A 17,047-nucleotide genomic window follows, 5' to 3' on the forward strand; every position below is an offset into this window, starting at 1 on the left:
GGAGCTGTGCCAGAATTTTGAAATACTCATCGATAAGCCTGCTTCCTGTAAATTACTATTGGCTGGACTTAGCCATGTACTAGCTGCAGACATATCCACGTATTAGCTGCAAATGTATCAAAACTGTGCTTGCGCTAGCAGCTGAAGTGGTTCAAATACTGTAGTATGCACAAGTAACGACACCAACACCTAGAGCTACAAAAGGAAGTACATCCTCTGCACAATTATGTCTAGGCTCCCCGGGAATATGGATGTCTGCTAGATGGAGATATACTCCCTAAGTTTCTGTATTTTCCCACCTATACCATATCAATGTATCCTATACATTATTGGATATGTTGGTCAGAGACCTGCTTTGCAGAGGTAGGAAACCCAAGGAAGCACAGAACAACATTATGCTTGGAGGCATAGTGGAACTACAGTTACCAGACTAAGAAGAACTCTTAATTAGCAGTGCCCAAGTGACAGTGGATTAGCACACTGAAAATACATTGGCCCCCAAATGCAGACCTCCTCACCCCAACTGGAAGGGAGATTCTTTGCAAGGGCCCTTCAAAAGATTGTTGCCTGTTCTGGATATTGAAAGCTTTGGGAATGTGGCAATGACTGCTAAACTAAGCATCAGTGGAACTCACTGATCCAGATAGAGTAGGTTCAGGCAGCAAAATGCTTTTTTGTGGAGTCGTTCATATACACACTGGAATCCCTAACCAGTGCAACAGAGAAACATCTAACTTTATGGGAGGAAACACCAAAGGACCCTATTCTGGGCTCTCTGTTCAGCCTGCAAGAGGGCAGCAAGCATCAAGTGACATATCCACAAGCAGTAGTTCCATGTTAGATGGGCATGGGAGACAGAGCTTGGTGTACAATTGAAGGACTGTCAATGGGGTACGGTGTGTATTACATATAACCCAACAGACACTTATCCAGCCCACATGGTCATGCTGCAGAGGGATTACACATATGGCCATTTTTCCATTCTACTTTGGGATTGCCTGATCACGAAACCGCGGAGCATCAATGCCTGATGAAATATGAATGAATAAGAAGGGAAACTGTCAAGCTTGAGCCAGCTCCTTGCCTATTAGAATTATACACAAGATGTAAATCAGACAAGCACAACAGATCTGCAGGTCTGGCTCTGGTTGCTGAAACGCTGAATTGGAATGAGAATTTGTGGCATAAGGGTCCACAACTTATATGGAGTGTCAAGAGATAAGGAGTACTGGAAACCACATCACTGCCAAGGAGTAGAAGGCACAAGGGTGAATTGGAATGTGCTAATCTCTACTGTTGTCCTCTTTTGAGAGCATACCAAGGACTGTGTGGTCTAGGACAGTGTTTGTATACAGTTGGAAAGTAGTGAGTGATACTTTGCACAGGTCCCGTTGCAGTACACACATGTAAAATGAATCAGACATATATGTGTGGCTGTGTAATGCATATCGGAGGTGGAGGTTTAACATTTACTTAATGTATGATCTGTTCATATCAGGCTTGTTGATGTTATTGCTCATATTTATTGTGTGAATAGGCTGCAAATAATCTCCTAAAGAGTCCAACAATGGTCTGAAACAGCATTCTTTAGTTTCCACCCTGGTACGGAGGGGTGACGCATGAGAGCGATAGAGAATTCACTATTGTCAAACATTTAGAGCAGGGAGGGGTCCTACATCTTGCCTCTGTGGATGTTAAACCAGCCTTGGATTAGAATAATCAGCCTCTCAAGTGAAATATTTAGGATAATCACAGCATGGGCAGATTGTTACTGGAGGCAATTGTTTTCTCTGCCCAAAACTTAGTGAGGATAACGTTAGGTGCTCAGCAAAATCTCTCCCATTCTTTCCTTGTAAAAAGGGGGGCAATTGACAGGGCTCCGCCCTTGCCCTATTGCTTTTTAAAATGGGATGGTGGGGCATCTCGTTATGTCCAAATTGCAGATCAAATAGTCCCCCTTGTAAAGTCTGTGTTAGGAGAGTTTTACTTGCAGGTAAGACTTTAGTAAACTATCCCAGTGGTTTGGAGATCCCCCCCCACCCCAACTCTTCCCATCAGTCTGTACTACTCAGAGACCTTGGTACAGTGGCAGAACAGTCAGGCTTATCTTAAGAAGAAGTGAGCTATAGGTAAGTACACTGAACCAAGGTAGTAAGGCACATCAAAGAAACACTCGCACATGCATTTATATTAAAATATAGATTATATTTACACACAGCACAATAAACCAACACACATAGGTATACTTTACAATACTTTCAAAAGGCCACTTCTTAGTTGATGGTTGCTGAACGCACACAATTGTTACAGGAAGACAGGTCTACCATACTATTGGTTATAATGCGCACCCACAAAGTAATACAGCAATTGTATTTAGTTAGCATACGCATATTAGATAGGGAGTTTTGGGAAGGAGAACAGTTGGTTAGTGTTATCCTAGCAGAGTTTCAGGTTCTAGAGGCAGTTTCCCTGCACAGCAAGTCTTTTAAAGTTCAAAACGCAACCCTAGCTAACAGGTAGTTCGTAGAGGCTTAAAGTCTTGAAAAAGCAGAAGTCAAAAGATCCTGTGGATATCAAGTCTCTAGGAAAGAAGATGCAAGAAAACTTAACTAACGTTGGAGACACTACACAAGCAGCGGCTTGAGGCAGAGGTAAAAGGTGGTTGCCCTGAACATCTCTATGTGCACTCCAAAACTCTGGATCAACTTCGGGAATAAGGTAAGCAATACCTTTTCCCCACAGTACCTTAGGTTTGAAAAGGACTTTTATGGTGGATGCTCTGTGATGTTGCAGTTCTGGACCAGACCTCCAGATTCCTTGGTCTGATGACGAAAGGCAGAACAATTGGCAGGATCTCTCAGCAGCAGTCCCGAGGGAGGACCTCTGGCACGGCTTTCATCAACTTCTTTGGTCACTATGCAGTTTTGGCACCTTTTCTGCAGCACCACCAAAGTACACAATTCACCCGGTCAATCTTCCACGGTTCCTGTAGTCGCACACTCTGATGAGGGGGTCTGGACAAGTTGGATTGGGTCTCTGGAGTGTCCTGGAGGGCTCAGCCATTCCACAATGATGCACTTGAAATGGGCAGCTGGTCTCGTGGTACTAGAGTTCCACAGCTATGGAAACTCACAGGACCTCGGGAGGCAGCTCGGATCAAAGTTAGACTTAGGACTGGTTGTTCCCACCAGTCAAGGGAAGGAGTCATCCACTTCATAGTCCCTCTGTCGCACAGAAAACAGGGTCAGGACAGCAGTGGTCGGTTCACAATGTTGCAAAAGGCCAGCAGGCGTCTTAAGTCGTCTTCTTCTCCGGTTACTTCATGGTAGACTTGCTTTTCACTCCAGGAGCCCTGCCTTTTATACAGTTCCAGCACTCACTCCTCTGCAATCTTCTTCAGCAGTTTACAGAAAGGGCTGTTTGGCTGTCCAATTGGGATAGCAAGACCCCCAGTGGGAGCTGGTCCCATTCAGGCACGCTGGCAGACAAAGGACAGGGGCGAAGGGTTGGAAAACTCTTCCCCCACTTCCTGCCTGCCCAGGCACTCTGGAGCCTAGGCGGGGACACCCAAATGTTCCAGCCAAAGGCAAAACACACACACAAACAGGCCTCCCCCTCCCAGAATGGTAGAGGAAGGGCTAACAAAGAACAGCCAAGTAGTAATGGTGAAAAAAGTAGGGAGGCCACAAGTTGGTACTTGGGTGCCCCTATTGTGCACTACCGAGGCTATGGACAGTCTGCAGTAGAACAATCGCACAATAGTTGGTAGAACACATCCACTGCCACCAGCCATATCTATGAGATTGGGTCTAAAAGGTCACAGGAGCAGAGAGAAGGGCAATACTAGGTATCACTTTGGCAATCCAAGATGACGTGTGCCAATCTCTCTGACTATAATGTTTTTGGAGCCATACTAGGAACTGTAGTTACTTTAGGATAAAAGAGAATCTAAAATTAGGACCCTAGGGGTCCCCAGCAGCACTACCCATAAGGAGCTGTGTACTGCAATAGTAAAATAGGACAAGTAAAATACAGACAATAGAGTTCCAAAAGACAGAGCCCATAATAATGAATGAGTGGAAAAAGGGTTCACTCATTCAGGATTTTATCCAGCAAAACAGTCTGGTGGGGCTCAAAAGGAGAGGGTATGAAGCATACAAATGTGCCTGTGCCTTCCCCATTCTCATATGTGGCAGCCCTAGGCTTTTGTGACATGAAATCACTTGTCAAAATACACTTCTCAAGATCAAAATATGGTTGGGGTGGTGCACAAATGGGGGCCCAGACTACTTCAGACACAAAACTGCTTGTTAAGGGGGGCACACACAGCATAGTCTCCCCCTTTCCCAGAATTGGTGAGGCATTCCAACTAGCATGGGGTGCACTTTCCAACCAATAGATTTGGGTAGTCGTGGCAGTATTATTTATTTATAAACGTACCAGTAGCCACACAGAGACAATAATAGTAACAAGACATGGAGACGAGACAAAGGAAAAAAGTTGGGTCAAGGATAATTTAGGTGAATTATTTAAAGAGCATGGTCTTTAAAATGTCCCTGAAACTTAGAAAGTTTACTTCCTGCCTTAGGTTCTCAGGGAAGGAATTCCACAACTGGGCTGCCCGGACTGGGAAGGATCTCCCCTTGCCCTTTAAGCGTTTGAAAGCGGGGCAGGAGACCAAGGCAAGGTCCACTGAACGCAGTCATCTACTTGGAGAGTAGAGAGTTACCACAGTTTTAAAAAGGTAGGCAGGAGCGTTGCCATAGAGGCAGTAGTGAACAATGGTGCACGCTTTAAAATTGATGCAGTCCTTCATGGACAGCCAATGCAGGTCTTTCCGAAGCTTCGAAACATGTTCTTTTCAGGGTACCCTTTTAATGACTCGTACAGCATTGGTTTGAATTTGCTGGCATCTTTTTATACTGGCAATGCTGGCCCCGAAAAGTAGCGCGTTGCAATAGTCCAGCCTTGGTAAGATGACAGCTTGGGCGATGGTAGCCACATTCACCTCTTTAAAAAGGTTGAATGTTCCTGATGAGTCGCAGATAACGATTGCAATTTGTTGTAATCCTTTTGGTATGCTCATCTGCATTGAAGGAGGCTTCCAGGGTGACTCCTTTTAACCTTTGTCTGGATAGGTATCCTAGTTTTATTTATGGAGAAAACATCATAGCAGGTGCAAAGCTTGCTCCTGGCTTGCGAAGAGCCAAAGATAAGGAACTCAGTTTTCCCTCCATTTATACACATCCAAATTTCAGAAATCCATAGTTCGACCCGATTGAAGATCGAGTGGAATTTGGATGAGTCTTTGGAGTAGTCCCATTTGAGTTCCATAACCATTTGCGAATCGTCTGCGTAGTTGGTAGAAATTGATGCCCTGGCTCTCCGGTAAAACACATTAAACAACATGGGCGATAAGCTGGCCCCCTGCGGTATACCGCAGGGGAATGGTAGCGGGGAAAGCATATCCCCAGTGTATTCTGGACACAGGGTTGGTTAGAAAGGATTAAAACCATTCGATGGCTCCGCTGGAGAAATTTCCTCTGGTTTCAAGGGTGTATAGAAGGAGTTGATGGTTAAGCAGATCAAAAGCTGCAGAAAGATCTAAAAAGATCAGCAAGCCTGATTTGCCCTGGTCTATGATGCACAGCATATGGGATTGCAGGTCTAATAAGGCTGTTGCAGTGCTGTGGGATGGCCTGAAACCCGATTGACCTCCATGCAGGATATTCTTGGTCTCCAAGTGGGTTTGTAGTTGTGATGTTAAGACTTTGTCTAAGATCTTCGGGAGGAAGTGGCAATTTGTTATATGCCCGAGGGTTGCAGGATCTCTAGGGTCATGGCTCATTTTTTTGGGCAGGGGAGTAACAATAACTGATGGAGGTGGGAATACACTTGTCTCAAGAGGAGTTTACAAACCGCGTTAAGAGGGCAGCGAAGATGGCACTATGCTCTAGGACGAGTTTAGATGGTAAAGGGTTTTCTACACAGGAGATAGGTTTCATGCTTGCAAGTATCTTCTCCATTTCTGGTACCTTGATGGAGTTCAAACACATTTAGGAGAGCCTGAGATGTCCCTTGGAGCTATCCTTGTGTTAGTAATCTTTCGAGATTTTTGGGCCACTTAGCACTTGGTCCCTTGCTTTGGTAATCTTTGCTTTGAAGGCCACTTGTACCATTTTACAGACATCCACTGAAGGGGTGTGAGCTGAGGCAGTGACGGTTTGTTTAGTGCCTCTTCAATTTTAGCATTAAAAACTTTTTTTTTTGTTTCACCTACCTTGGTTTTGTAGATGGTATTAACATTTTAAATAGCAGTTAGAGGTACTCCGTTTTTGCTACCGCCTTTGTATAAATGATGCTACTCAGATGCATCGGGCCAAAGTATAGCAGCCTCCGTTTATGCCTCAGAGTCATGCGGTTTGAAAAGAACTTGCAGGCCAAGCTACACTGAGAAAAGCTTTGTTAGGCATCTTTGGGGGAAGAGGACAAAGTCACACATGAGATGATTAAGTAGAAACTGGCATAACTCCATCATAGAGCAATTGGAACTTAGACCAGTCGTATTTCAAAGTAGGATTAGGTCACTCAAAAGCCTATTCTAATATAAAAGTTATGTCAGGCCTCTGGAATGGAAATTGGTGCCAGAAGCATTAACCATGTGGCTCACATCCTGGGTGACAAGACAGACAGTCAACTTAGCCATGGGATCAGCTTGTATGGTTTTGAAAGCACCACCAGATTTGCACTACAGACACTCAGCAGTGGCTCCACAGCATTCAGAAGATGCCAGAACTAGTGATCCAACACTGAATTCTAGATTTATTTTAACCTATTTGTTTTTATTTGGAGTTTCAGATTGTCGTTTGGATTTTTAATGCAGTCAAAATGTGTATTTATTTGTATTGTTTAAAGCACGGATCTAGCTTGAGAGCAGCAGCGCGCTGTACAAAGCTTGGGGAGCCAGCATTTGGGGTGGCATATTTTAAAAGTAGCACAGTACTGTGCATCCACTGGGATTAATCTATGGCCAGGTACAGTTGAAAAAGCAACGTTTTTAGAGATTTTGTTGAATCAGAGTTGCAGATTAAATCCTTCTAGCACATATCATTGAGCCATTGTTAGACAAGTTGTTGTTTAGCAGGGAATTTTTGGGGGTCGGGCGGTACATTTTTTTATTAACTTGTTTTGAAACACAAACCAGCGTAAGGCCTACTGAACTACTGGTCTAATGGGCTACATCATTCAGGAGGAGCAATTTGTCTTACGTAATGGTGGAAACGGCAACATTCAGATTTCACAAAACAGACATGTTTTGGTTCAGAACAGCAAGAGTACATTTTTTAAGTAATATGTTCGAACGTTCATTTCCATGGATTCAGTCATGTACATATTACGCTGCTCCAATTATATTCACAGAGAAGCACCACATATGGCAGATTTGATATCAGGTAACTGCCTAACTTCTCATCCAGCAATGATATGTTCTTCAGTTATTCGAAATGACTCGAAATGACTCAATTTTGCTCATTAGACTACAAGGATGTATAGAAGAGAATATGTTGAGGGGGAGAAAAGGAAAATGACAAAAAAATGACAGGCAGTTTTATTCTGTGAAGCAGCACAGACAAAGCATTATCCACAGGAAATGTGAGCGTCCATGGAGTGCAGCAACAAGCAACAGTAAGAAGCACATATCCTCCAGTATAATCTCAATTTGGAATTTTGCGCCTACAATATTTCTGTTTAATTTTTAACACAGGCAAACACTTAAGGGTTTGCTGAAAAAAAACAATGAATTGGTAAACTTCTGTCGTGCGATGCTTCCATTAGCCAACCCACAAAAAAAAGGCGATACATCCGCTGTATTTAGCATTGCAATTAAATGGAAGCAGACAGCCACTAGTAACAGAAATTACACAATTACTTCACCGTTTGTGAGATGAATCCCAGACAAGTCCCGTCCACCTCTTTACCCACGATTGAACTGTGATGAAATGTTTTCAATTTAATATCAAATTGTCTCCATTGAAATTCCAAAAATTCACACTTTTTCTGAATGTCGCTGCCTTTCAGCCACAAAATCATTATCCTTTTCTGAATGTACTCTGTGGCTTACAATCAGCAGCCTCTTTGTGCAAAGCCATCGGTTTTTAGTAAAAAGTGCACCAATTGCTGCCATCAATCGGCATCAGCCCTCCAGTGATCAGAAGAATTAGGTCGACAAACCACCAGATTCCAAGTCCTCCAAGGGTCAAGAGCTTTCCCACTGCAGTTCCAGTGTGTCCAAGACAGAAGCGATCCACTCCAAAACAACCAAGGAAGAACGAATAGAACAAAGTAGTAATAAAATAATGCCCTGTATACCTGGAGAAACAAAAGAAATGTTTAATGTTCAAACAGGAGTTTCACATGTACAATAGTCTGGACATTCTCCATACGTACAAGATTTAAAGAGAACATTTGTTACACGTTTATGGAGTAGCAGGTGCGGTAACTGGTACTTTAGACTAACATACATTTGCATAGACAGCAGACACTTTTTTTGTATTCGCGCTGGTCATCAACATAGGACAATTACTCACCCAGTGATCATCTTTCCATGACATGCTTTAAATAAGCCGTAATCTAGTTTTTCCAGATTCAAAACCTATCCCTAACCTACATGTACAGGGACCCATGATGCTTCATGCATCGACATCCACAGATGGGATTCTCTTTTTCTTTTACATGACATGAGTATTACGAGAGTGCAGCTGTGTTTATGTACTGAGCGCAAGCTCCAATAAAGGCTAGATGGGCACATGTGATTCCAAGCACATACAAGCCACAGAAAGACTATTACTGGATAAGTAAGGTTTGTCTTTTGAGGCTTGTGGATCTGTTTGGATTGACATGCTTTGCATAGACTAACTAGCAGTACGCAGAGGAGGTGGGGGGAGTGCTGAGGGAACATTGGAAACAAAAGCTTTAAAACTGCATGGCCAACCTGGGATTCAGTTATGGCTTGCATATCTTCACAACAATGGTGTGTGAATGTGTGCACTGAACTCCCATGTTGCTGCTTTACAACCAGCCTCCAATGGTACAAGCTACATTTGCCCCAGTGCCATGTGTGGAGTGCACTGGGTGAATGAAAGGTGTGTACATGCCAACGTGTAGAAGTGCTGTATTCAATTAAGAAATCCACCTTTTATTAGTTGATTTAGTTACTGGATCAACTTTCCTTCCTATTACAAAAGAAATAAAGAGCTTGCATGTTTTCTGAAGTTACTTGGTTCTACTAAAGTAGAACAGTACTGATCTTCGACCATTGAGTGTGTGGAGTGCTTTCTTGCCCCTGTTCTGTGGATTAGGGAAGGAAGCTGGTAATGCCATTGATTGGTTGACATGGAATTTAGTGTGCTTTGCTGAAAAAAAAGTGGATGCACTTTGAAAACCACTTGTGTATACTGGCCAAGGATCCGGTGATAGAACCTAACGTTTTCTTAGCCTTCTGATAGAAAGCAACCTTCCTTGTTGCCCCTAAGAGAGCTCCTTTAAAGGGTCTTTAATAGGTACCATTAGTCTGTGAATGGCCCATTTAGACCCCAATCAGGAAGGGGTTGAGCAACTGGTGGATAAATGCATTTAGCACCTTCCATTCATGCCTGGACTACAGGCACTTTCTACCTTGAGTTGAGAGGTGTACACTGCTAGTGCTTCCAGGTGTACCTTGAGAGCATTGTAAGCTAAGCCTGAATGAGGGAGAAAAGGCAGGTCAGTAACCCCATCAACCCAATCAATTGGATTAAGATGCAAATCACTTCCATGTGTTGAAGTAGGAGTTTTCTTGCTTCGCACCAGGTGTCAATGCATTGTGGCAGCAAAAGTAAAGGGCCAAACTTTATGACTTCAGGAGCCAGGCTGCCAAGATCATATTTTAGGGACCTCACTTGAAGCAGATTGCAGGCTAGTCAGACCCCAATTAGTAGGCACACTGACACGCTTAGAGGGGGTTGAGAGTACCACATGTTACAAAGATATCAATGTCAGATGTTCCTGAAGCAATTTTTGTATCACCATGTGAAGATTCGGGTTTGAAGGAGTAGGGTGTGAGGGAGGCATGTATGCAAATATTCCTGACTGGTTCATCCATAGTACGTTGCCAAGTGCAATCGTGATGATATGATATGGCATTTATAACACGCCAATACACAGGTTTTTCAAGGCACGACAAGTCAAGGGAGGACAGACAACGATCTTACTAGGCTAGGTGACATAGCGATTGCGCAAAGGCTGGGCATTTTACATTCTCTGCTTTTGGAAACAGGTCTCCTGATGGATGCCCCAGGCCATGGAAATCTGCTTGAGTATGTGTGTACCAGGATCCCATTCACGTTCTTGCACCACAACTCTGCTTATGTTGTCAGAGGCTATTGTGCTCTCCTGCCACATTGAGTATGGGTGATATATTAAATTACACTATCTTCCTTTCAAAACCTGTATTGCAAAGGAGAAGTTACTTAACAAAAGTCTTGTACTCCGGTTTCCTATCTGCATAGACAAATGTGCAGATCATAGAGTAGTGGTCCTGCAATTCACCTCAAAAAACGGCACCACGCAGTGGTATCATTTTATTTCCATGCAGTGTTCCTCTTCTAAGCACTGTGATCATTATTACATCAATCATTAGCCAGTTTACCGTCCTCTGAAGGATGCAAAGCTAACTTGTTCCAACCAACATTTGACCAAGCGATTGGATATAGATTTTAGCAGTGAGCACTTACCTCTATGAAATATCACAACATAGTACTTGTTCAGGGAAATTAGGACTTTTATTATTCATCAAAAAAGACAATTCTGCAATCAAACGTCAAAGCACACAGTTCAAGTCTTGTTTGCTTTACTTTCTGATTGGCCAGGTTTGTGTAATATTCATAAGAGAGCAGAATGTGCATACCTTTATAGAGGAATAATGAAAGCCATATTCAGTGGCTTATCCTCATGTAATATTAATATCCCATTCTGCAACAAGCTTTAGGAAGTGTACCAGCTATAGAGCAGTTGGACATTGGCAGACCAATCATTTGTTATTCTAAGGTTGAATTCCTTCGAATTGTGGTTTACTTACCAAATATCTACTGTGTGGAGTGCTTTGGATTCCAGAAGCAGCGTTAGCCTACCTATTTGGACTAGTCACTAGCAATGCTATATTAATTCAGTCTCTGAGAAGCTTGCACTCCTGACGCAGGTAACTGCTCATGTTCTATGTGGGTGGTGCTCCCACTGCTATGGTTATGATGTACCTTTTCATTGTGAGGGAAGCTAGGATCACTGCTCCACGTTCTTTGTGATGGGAAATGGGACTGCTGATGCCGAAGTCGGAATGGGGGTGAGGGGGTGTAGCTTGAGTTGCTGAAGCCCTTAATTTACCAGCGTAGGGAGTGCTTGCGCTGCTCCATCCCATGCAGGTCATTCTCTATGTGAGTGGAACTTCTACTGCTATGACCCACAATTTAACTGACTTGAGACCCACAACGTTCCTGTTGTATGTGAGGAAAGTATTATCTACTGGGGTCCATGTTATATCCGATGTTATACTAAGTCTATGCTGTGCTTTTTCTATTTGAGGGGAGCTTCCACAGTCGAGATCCATTCCTTATGTGTTCCATGTGCGGGAATCTCCCACCTTTGGCCTACCTTGCTCGGATTCACTCCCCCGTTCTGAACGGTGAAAGCTTACATTGCTGTTACCCTTAATTGCATTGTCTCTTTGTACGAGGCAAAGCCTGCACTGCTCTTACTCAAGCTGAGCTGTTGTGTGACAGAAGCGTTGAAAGCTTAGAGCTAGTGCTCACTTCCTCCATTTGTGACTGGGTGTCATAATTTTACCTCTTTGGAAAAGTAGAAAACTAATACATCAAAATCTCATGTGGAGCCCTGGTCAAAAGTTAACATATATTTTCCATATTATCATAAAGAAACAACAGAGTGTGTTCAGCTGTACATAGTAATCTTACAGAGTGTCAACTGAATCCAGAAATAGGAGTTGCAGTCGCCTATTTAATATATTTATCTTGGAAGTTTGAATACCAAGTCACTAATATGTAGACCTATTGTGTTTTCCATGATTGGTACGCTACTTTTGGTTCATCCTGCTTTTCAATACTTGTGCAGGAGTGGTGTTATCAACACGTGCGCTGTCAACCAATGGGTCTTTTAAAATGGCCTGGTGGTGGAAAACCTGATCAACATTGCGAGAGGCTGTTTCCAATACTTGAAACTTATTAGACCCGGTGCTAATGTCACTTGGCGAAGTGAGAGAACATCTATTCATATAAATAAACAAAAACAACTTAAAAAAAAGATTGCTGTATAATTTAAGGTGTTGTTCACTTCCATTCATATATGTTACAAATTGCTTTCATATGTCTACACTACTTTCTAAAGTATTGGACGTTTAGGGTAGCAGTAATTTGAAGATAGTCAAGATTTTTTGGTATTCTTAATAACAATTGTTTTAGATTTTTCCTCTTGGTAGCATTCATATTTTAAGGATTACTGTTGCATGCTCCTTGGAGTGAAGACAAGGTCAAGCCAGACAGGATATGTTTTTCCATTGGTGTCCCAAGTTGGTGCAACATTGTAATATTGTAATTGTGTCCATTATTTACACATACTTCCCAGCTGAAGGGCTCAATGTCCGAAATGCATTGGATTTTCGTCTGTATTTATACGTGTAATCTAAAGTGTCCATTGTTTGGAAACGGGGCTCAAGTGTTCACTTTTGGACGATTCTATATATGGTTAATATTGCTTTGAATTCACATTTCTAACCTTTTTGAAAATAACCCTGGATTGTGGAGGACAGGTTTCATCCAATTTCTCACAAGACTTTTGTCAGATTCACATCCACTTTTGTAAACTCCCTGCGTGCAAAGGGTTGCTGGTGTGGAACAGATTTTATAAATTAAGATCATCTCAAAAATGGTTTTAGTGGTGCCCGCTCTAATTTTGTGCTACTCAATATCAAGGCAACACCTGTGTGTCTTCATTGACCAGTGTATACATTTTTAATATTCTCACTATTCCCGAGACACAATCCCTTCAGAGACGGGTTTGCTGGTCGACCAAAAAGCCCATTTATTTCGAAGTTAAACTCGCCAGAGTTCCTCCCTGACAGTAATCTTGCAGTGAAGTTAGACATCACAATAGAGGCAAAAGAAATCCCTAAATCAGCTAGGCACTCATAACCTCAAACCCTACTTCTCCATCCCTTACTTTGGCCCTTAAAAACACGATCTTTGTTAAAACATACAAAAGGAGATGCATAGACACAGCATAATAGAACATATTAGCAGGTGGTTATTGACCCCTTCGACTGAGCCATTCAGAATGCAGTACATAACTACCGATATTGACAGAAGCAAACAGGAAAACAGCAGAAAGTTTCTCTACAATCAAGAAACAGCAATGCAATTTCCCAACAACATTTCTATGAACAAGGTACTCCAATAAACACACCAAAGTGAAAGATAAAAATCTGGAATAATGCATTCACATAGGGAGGTCATTCACATTTACACTAAACCCAATGCAGTCACAGGGAAATTGTTACAGTTCAACCCAATTTACAGTTAAAATAGTTATACAACTAACATGTTTTGAGCATTTACTTTATTCACTTCACTATTAAAATAATGCAATTTATTTCACCACCATTGTCCAGAACCAATATTACTACTACCACCACTATGTGCCAATAGCCTTAATGACATCGGATGGGTTCACTATCACTTGGGATAATGACCTTTTGCCAACTCCAATTGGGGAAAGCCATTATCCCGCAATAATGACCCCTCCCTCAGTCCATAAGACATTAAAAATAGTGGGTCTTCTGCAGCTCTGCTTTCAATGGGGCGAGATAAAGATGCTCTGAAGTACACAAAGCACACAATGTGGCCAGAAATGGCCCAGACTAAAAACAATTGAAAGCTGCTCACTTGATGCACGGTACATTTTCTCTGCGAAAAGTGCGCGGGCCTGCACATTCAATTCCATCCAAAGCCCTGCAAGGTACATCAGTACGCTCCACTTCTTTATATTCTTGTCCCCCAAACTGCAACAAAAACAAAGAAAATCTTCGCATTACACATTTTCAGGCCACGTTGACATTATTCACATGTAGTTTTTCACCCTTAATTATTCATGATACTAACCACAACTCCCCAGCCCCATGTTCCACGGCCTCCCAAGTCGTGCCAACGCCCCCCCCTCCCCTGACATACTTGATCCCTTAAAACATCTCTCCAATGATTATCTCCAGCCAATAACCAAGCCCATGATGTTGTGGATTGGTTACTTGGTCTTCCAGGCGAGCAGGAGGGATGAGGAGAACTAGAACATGGAGAAATGGTTGTTCTAGGGAAAGTCTGGAGACCAGTTACACTAGCAGACCTACACTGGAATACTATCAAGTCTATGATCTCATATCTTCCTCACTGCCCTTCTTCTTCCTTTGCTGCTCTAGCAGCAGTTGAGTGTGCTTTTCATAGCATAGCCTCTCCTGAGATTTGCTACAGATTTGGACCCTTCTATTAGGACAGAAAATAAAAAATAAACGCATAGGAAATCTCTGACATGGTGAAAAGCAGCCACATGATGCCAGAAGAAAAAGAACCACTTTTCTTTGGTTATTCTGTGTGTCTCTTGCTTGCAAGAATCCGACACGATGGGAAAGCAGAAGGAGAAAGCTAAACCATTCCTTATCCAAAGACCAACCACCAACTTTGATTAGCGAGTGCTTTTTTTGCAGTCAGCCCAGTTCCTAACACCACACAACCACTCCAGTACAACAAATTACAAAGGAGGGGGGGGGTACGGGAATGGTCTTAGGGATAGGGCTCTAGGCAGTGCCTTAAGGGGCAGGGCCTAACGGCGGGGAGGGTGGGGTCGTCTGCTGGCTTATTAGGCCATGCCCCTTGATGGACCCAGCTCAATGGGCTACAGGCACCTCCGCCAGGCTTTTATTTTCTATAGGCTTGCCTGGCAGGGGACAGTCCTCGGATTTTCAGCCGCAGAGGGGCAGCATCACCGTTAAGGATTAAAGCGTGAAGCCACTGGAAGCCGAGGCCTTTTTCCTAAAGACTGAAACTCCCGCGCATAGACTGAAACTCCTGCGAATGCGCAGGGGCTTCAAAGTTTAGAAAACAAGGCCTCAGCATCCAGCGGCCTCACGTTTCTCTCCATAATGGTGGCGCCAGCCCACAGGCATCTCTCTTGTTTCAAGGGATGCCTCGCAGGTGCGACGCCACCATTCTAGATGAAAGGCATTTTTGTGTGAAGCAAGAAGCTCTCGCACACGACCAAGAGCTTCAGGCTTTAGGAATAAATCCTGGTCATGTAGTGGCCGGGGCTGCCAGGGGAGATTAGTGAGCCCTGGCAGGGCCCCGCCTCAAAACGAGATTTCAGAGCCTGCCGGGTCTCGGCCCTGGCTTGCCCTGGCTGGCCCTGGCCCACTTAAAAGCCCTGGCTCTGGGGTGGTAGGTCGTGGGCAGTTGCAGGAGTTGCTTTATCTCGCAGATAACTGCATGTATCATAGGAGAATGAGATGCGAGATATTTACTGAATGAGGCATGTTATTCCGAAAAAGGTGGGCATATATATATTAGGATCTTCATCTGGCTAGTGGATGGTGGAATAGTTTGGTGGTTAGGACAGGAAGTTATGGTAATTTCACCCAATAAGCATTCATCACTAATCCACATTTTTAGCATATTCAAGATAAATCTTCGATGCCAAGCAGATGTGAAAGGACATTATGAAGAACTTCAAGGGATGTCAGTGGTATTTTGGAACAATCACCAGGAACATTACGAAGGAACACTGCAAGTTACGGTTTGTCAGTGAATTTTCAATTCTTGGACACTGTGCCGTGGATTACTGCAGGCATTCTCTCTGGGCACCAAACAGCTGAGGGGATCCTACTAAACCTGGCCCCTGGACGCTCACTGCAAGTGAGCACAAGTGGGGGTTTGGTGGGCTTCTAAGTATCAAGTATTAAAGGGTTTGTGGATTACAAAGAGGCAAAGGCGAAGCTTGTGTGGATTGGTGGCAGCGAGAGACTTGCAGTGTTTAAAGAGCTTTTGACTGATACAAGATGGCCACCGAGAGAAGAGCATTGCAATCGATGCTTAGGACCAAAGAAGAATAGCAATTGAGCCGAAACTCCCTCCCCAAACACTTTGGCAAGCAGATAAAAGCTCTGGACAGGTGTGAGGGGGGGGGGCTTTCGGTCCACGTCGCTCACTTTGGAAGGCAGGAACAATGGAGGAAGCGCTTGGTCTCCACGCGCCGACCAGTGGCAATACAAGCTGGTGCAGGGGCAAGACACTTAGAGGGCTCGAGCTGCAGAGCAACCTGACAGACCAGAGGTGGCATACAGAACCCGAGGAGACTGCAGAAGAGCAATCACAGAGCCGGAGAAGACAGAGAGGAGACCGCCCCCTACAGCGTGTGCTCGGTCCCCCCACCCCCCCGACAGGCGGCCCAACAGGAAAGGCCTTGCGGCAAGAGAGGAAGAGGAACACGAAGAGACCCAGGGGTAAGGACGCACAGTGAAGGAGGACCCAATTCGGTGCGATCCCAAGGAAGGGACCTAGACACGCAGAGTCCACGTCGGAAACCTGGTTAGCAGAGGAGCCCGATCCGGAGCAACAGAGGTGAGCAGGCAAGGAGGGAGACCAAGGGAAGGTGCAAAACCCTGCGCAAGGACAGCTGCAGATTAACAGAGGGCCCGGCCTAGACCAGACCCCTCTGCTAACATTGGGCCGCAACGGTAGAGAAGCACTCAGAGGGCAACCAGCGGATGAGGGGGCGACTTCCAACACGCCCGTACATCCATAAAAACGGCCCACCTCCCGCTTGAAGCACAACCCTGGAACAGGGCCCTTAGCATCAAGCCACAAGCTCCAGAGAGCTTAACCAGGGAACCAAGGAGGGGGGCCGAGTGACCCAGTGCCCCAAAACAAGGAGGGCAAAAGAAGCGCCCTGGTTAGCCTACCAT

At 44.1% G+C, this 17,047-nt stretch overlaps 1 protein-coding gene across 1 annotated transcript in view; it reads right to left on the bottom strand.

Moving 5' to 3' along the window:
• Window positions 1-7,588: 7,588 nt before the first annotated feature.
• TM2D2 (TM2 domain containing 2) overlaps window positions 7,589-17,047 on the bottom strand; it is a 48,683-nt gene continuing 39,224 nt past the window's right edge. Inside the window, exons 3-4 of the mRNA XM_069617918.1 lie at window positions 13,986-14,101; window positions 7,589-8,367 (exon numbers count right to left, since the gene is read on the bottom strand). Of these exons, the coding sequence (XP_069474019.1) occupies window positions 8,154-8,367; window positions 13,986-14,101 (330 nt within the window). The 3' untranslated portion in view covers window positions 7,589-8,153. The remainder of the gene's footprint in view (window positions 8,368-13,985; window positions 14,102-17,047) is intronic.

This window comes from Ambystoma mexicanum, chromosome 10 (genome assembly GCF_040938575.1).
Source record: "Ambystoma mexicanum isolate Mex_15411 chromosome 10, UKY_AmexF1_1, whole genome shotgun sequence".
In the NCBI taxonomy this organism is placed as follows: domain Eukaryota; kingdom Metazoa; phylum Chordata; class Amphibia; order Caudata; family Ambystomatidae; genus Ambystoma; species Ambystoma mexicanum.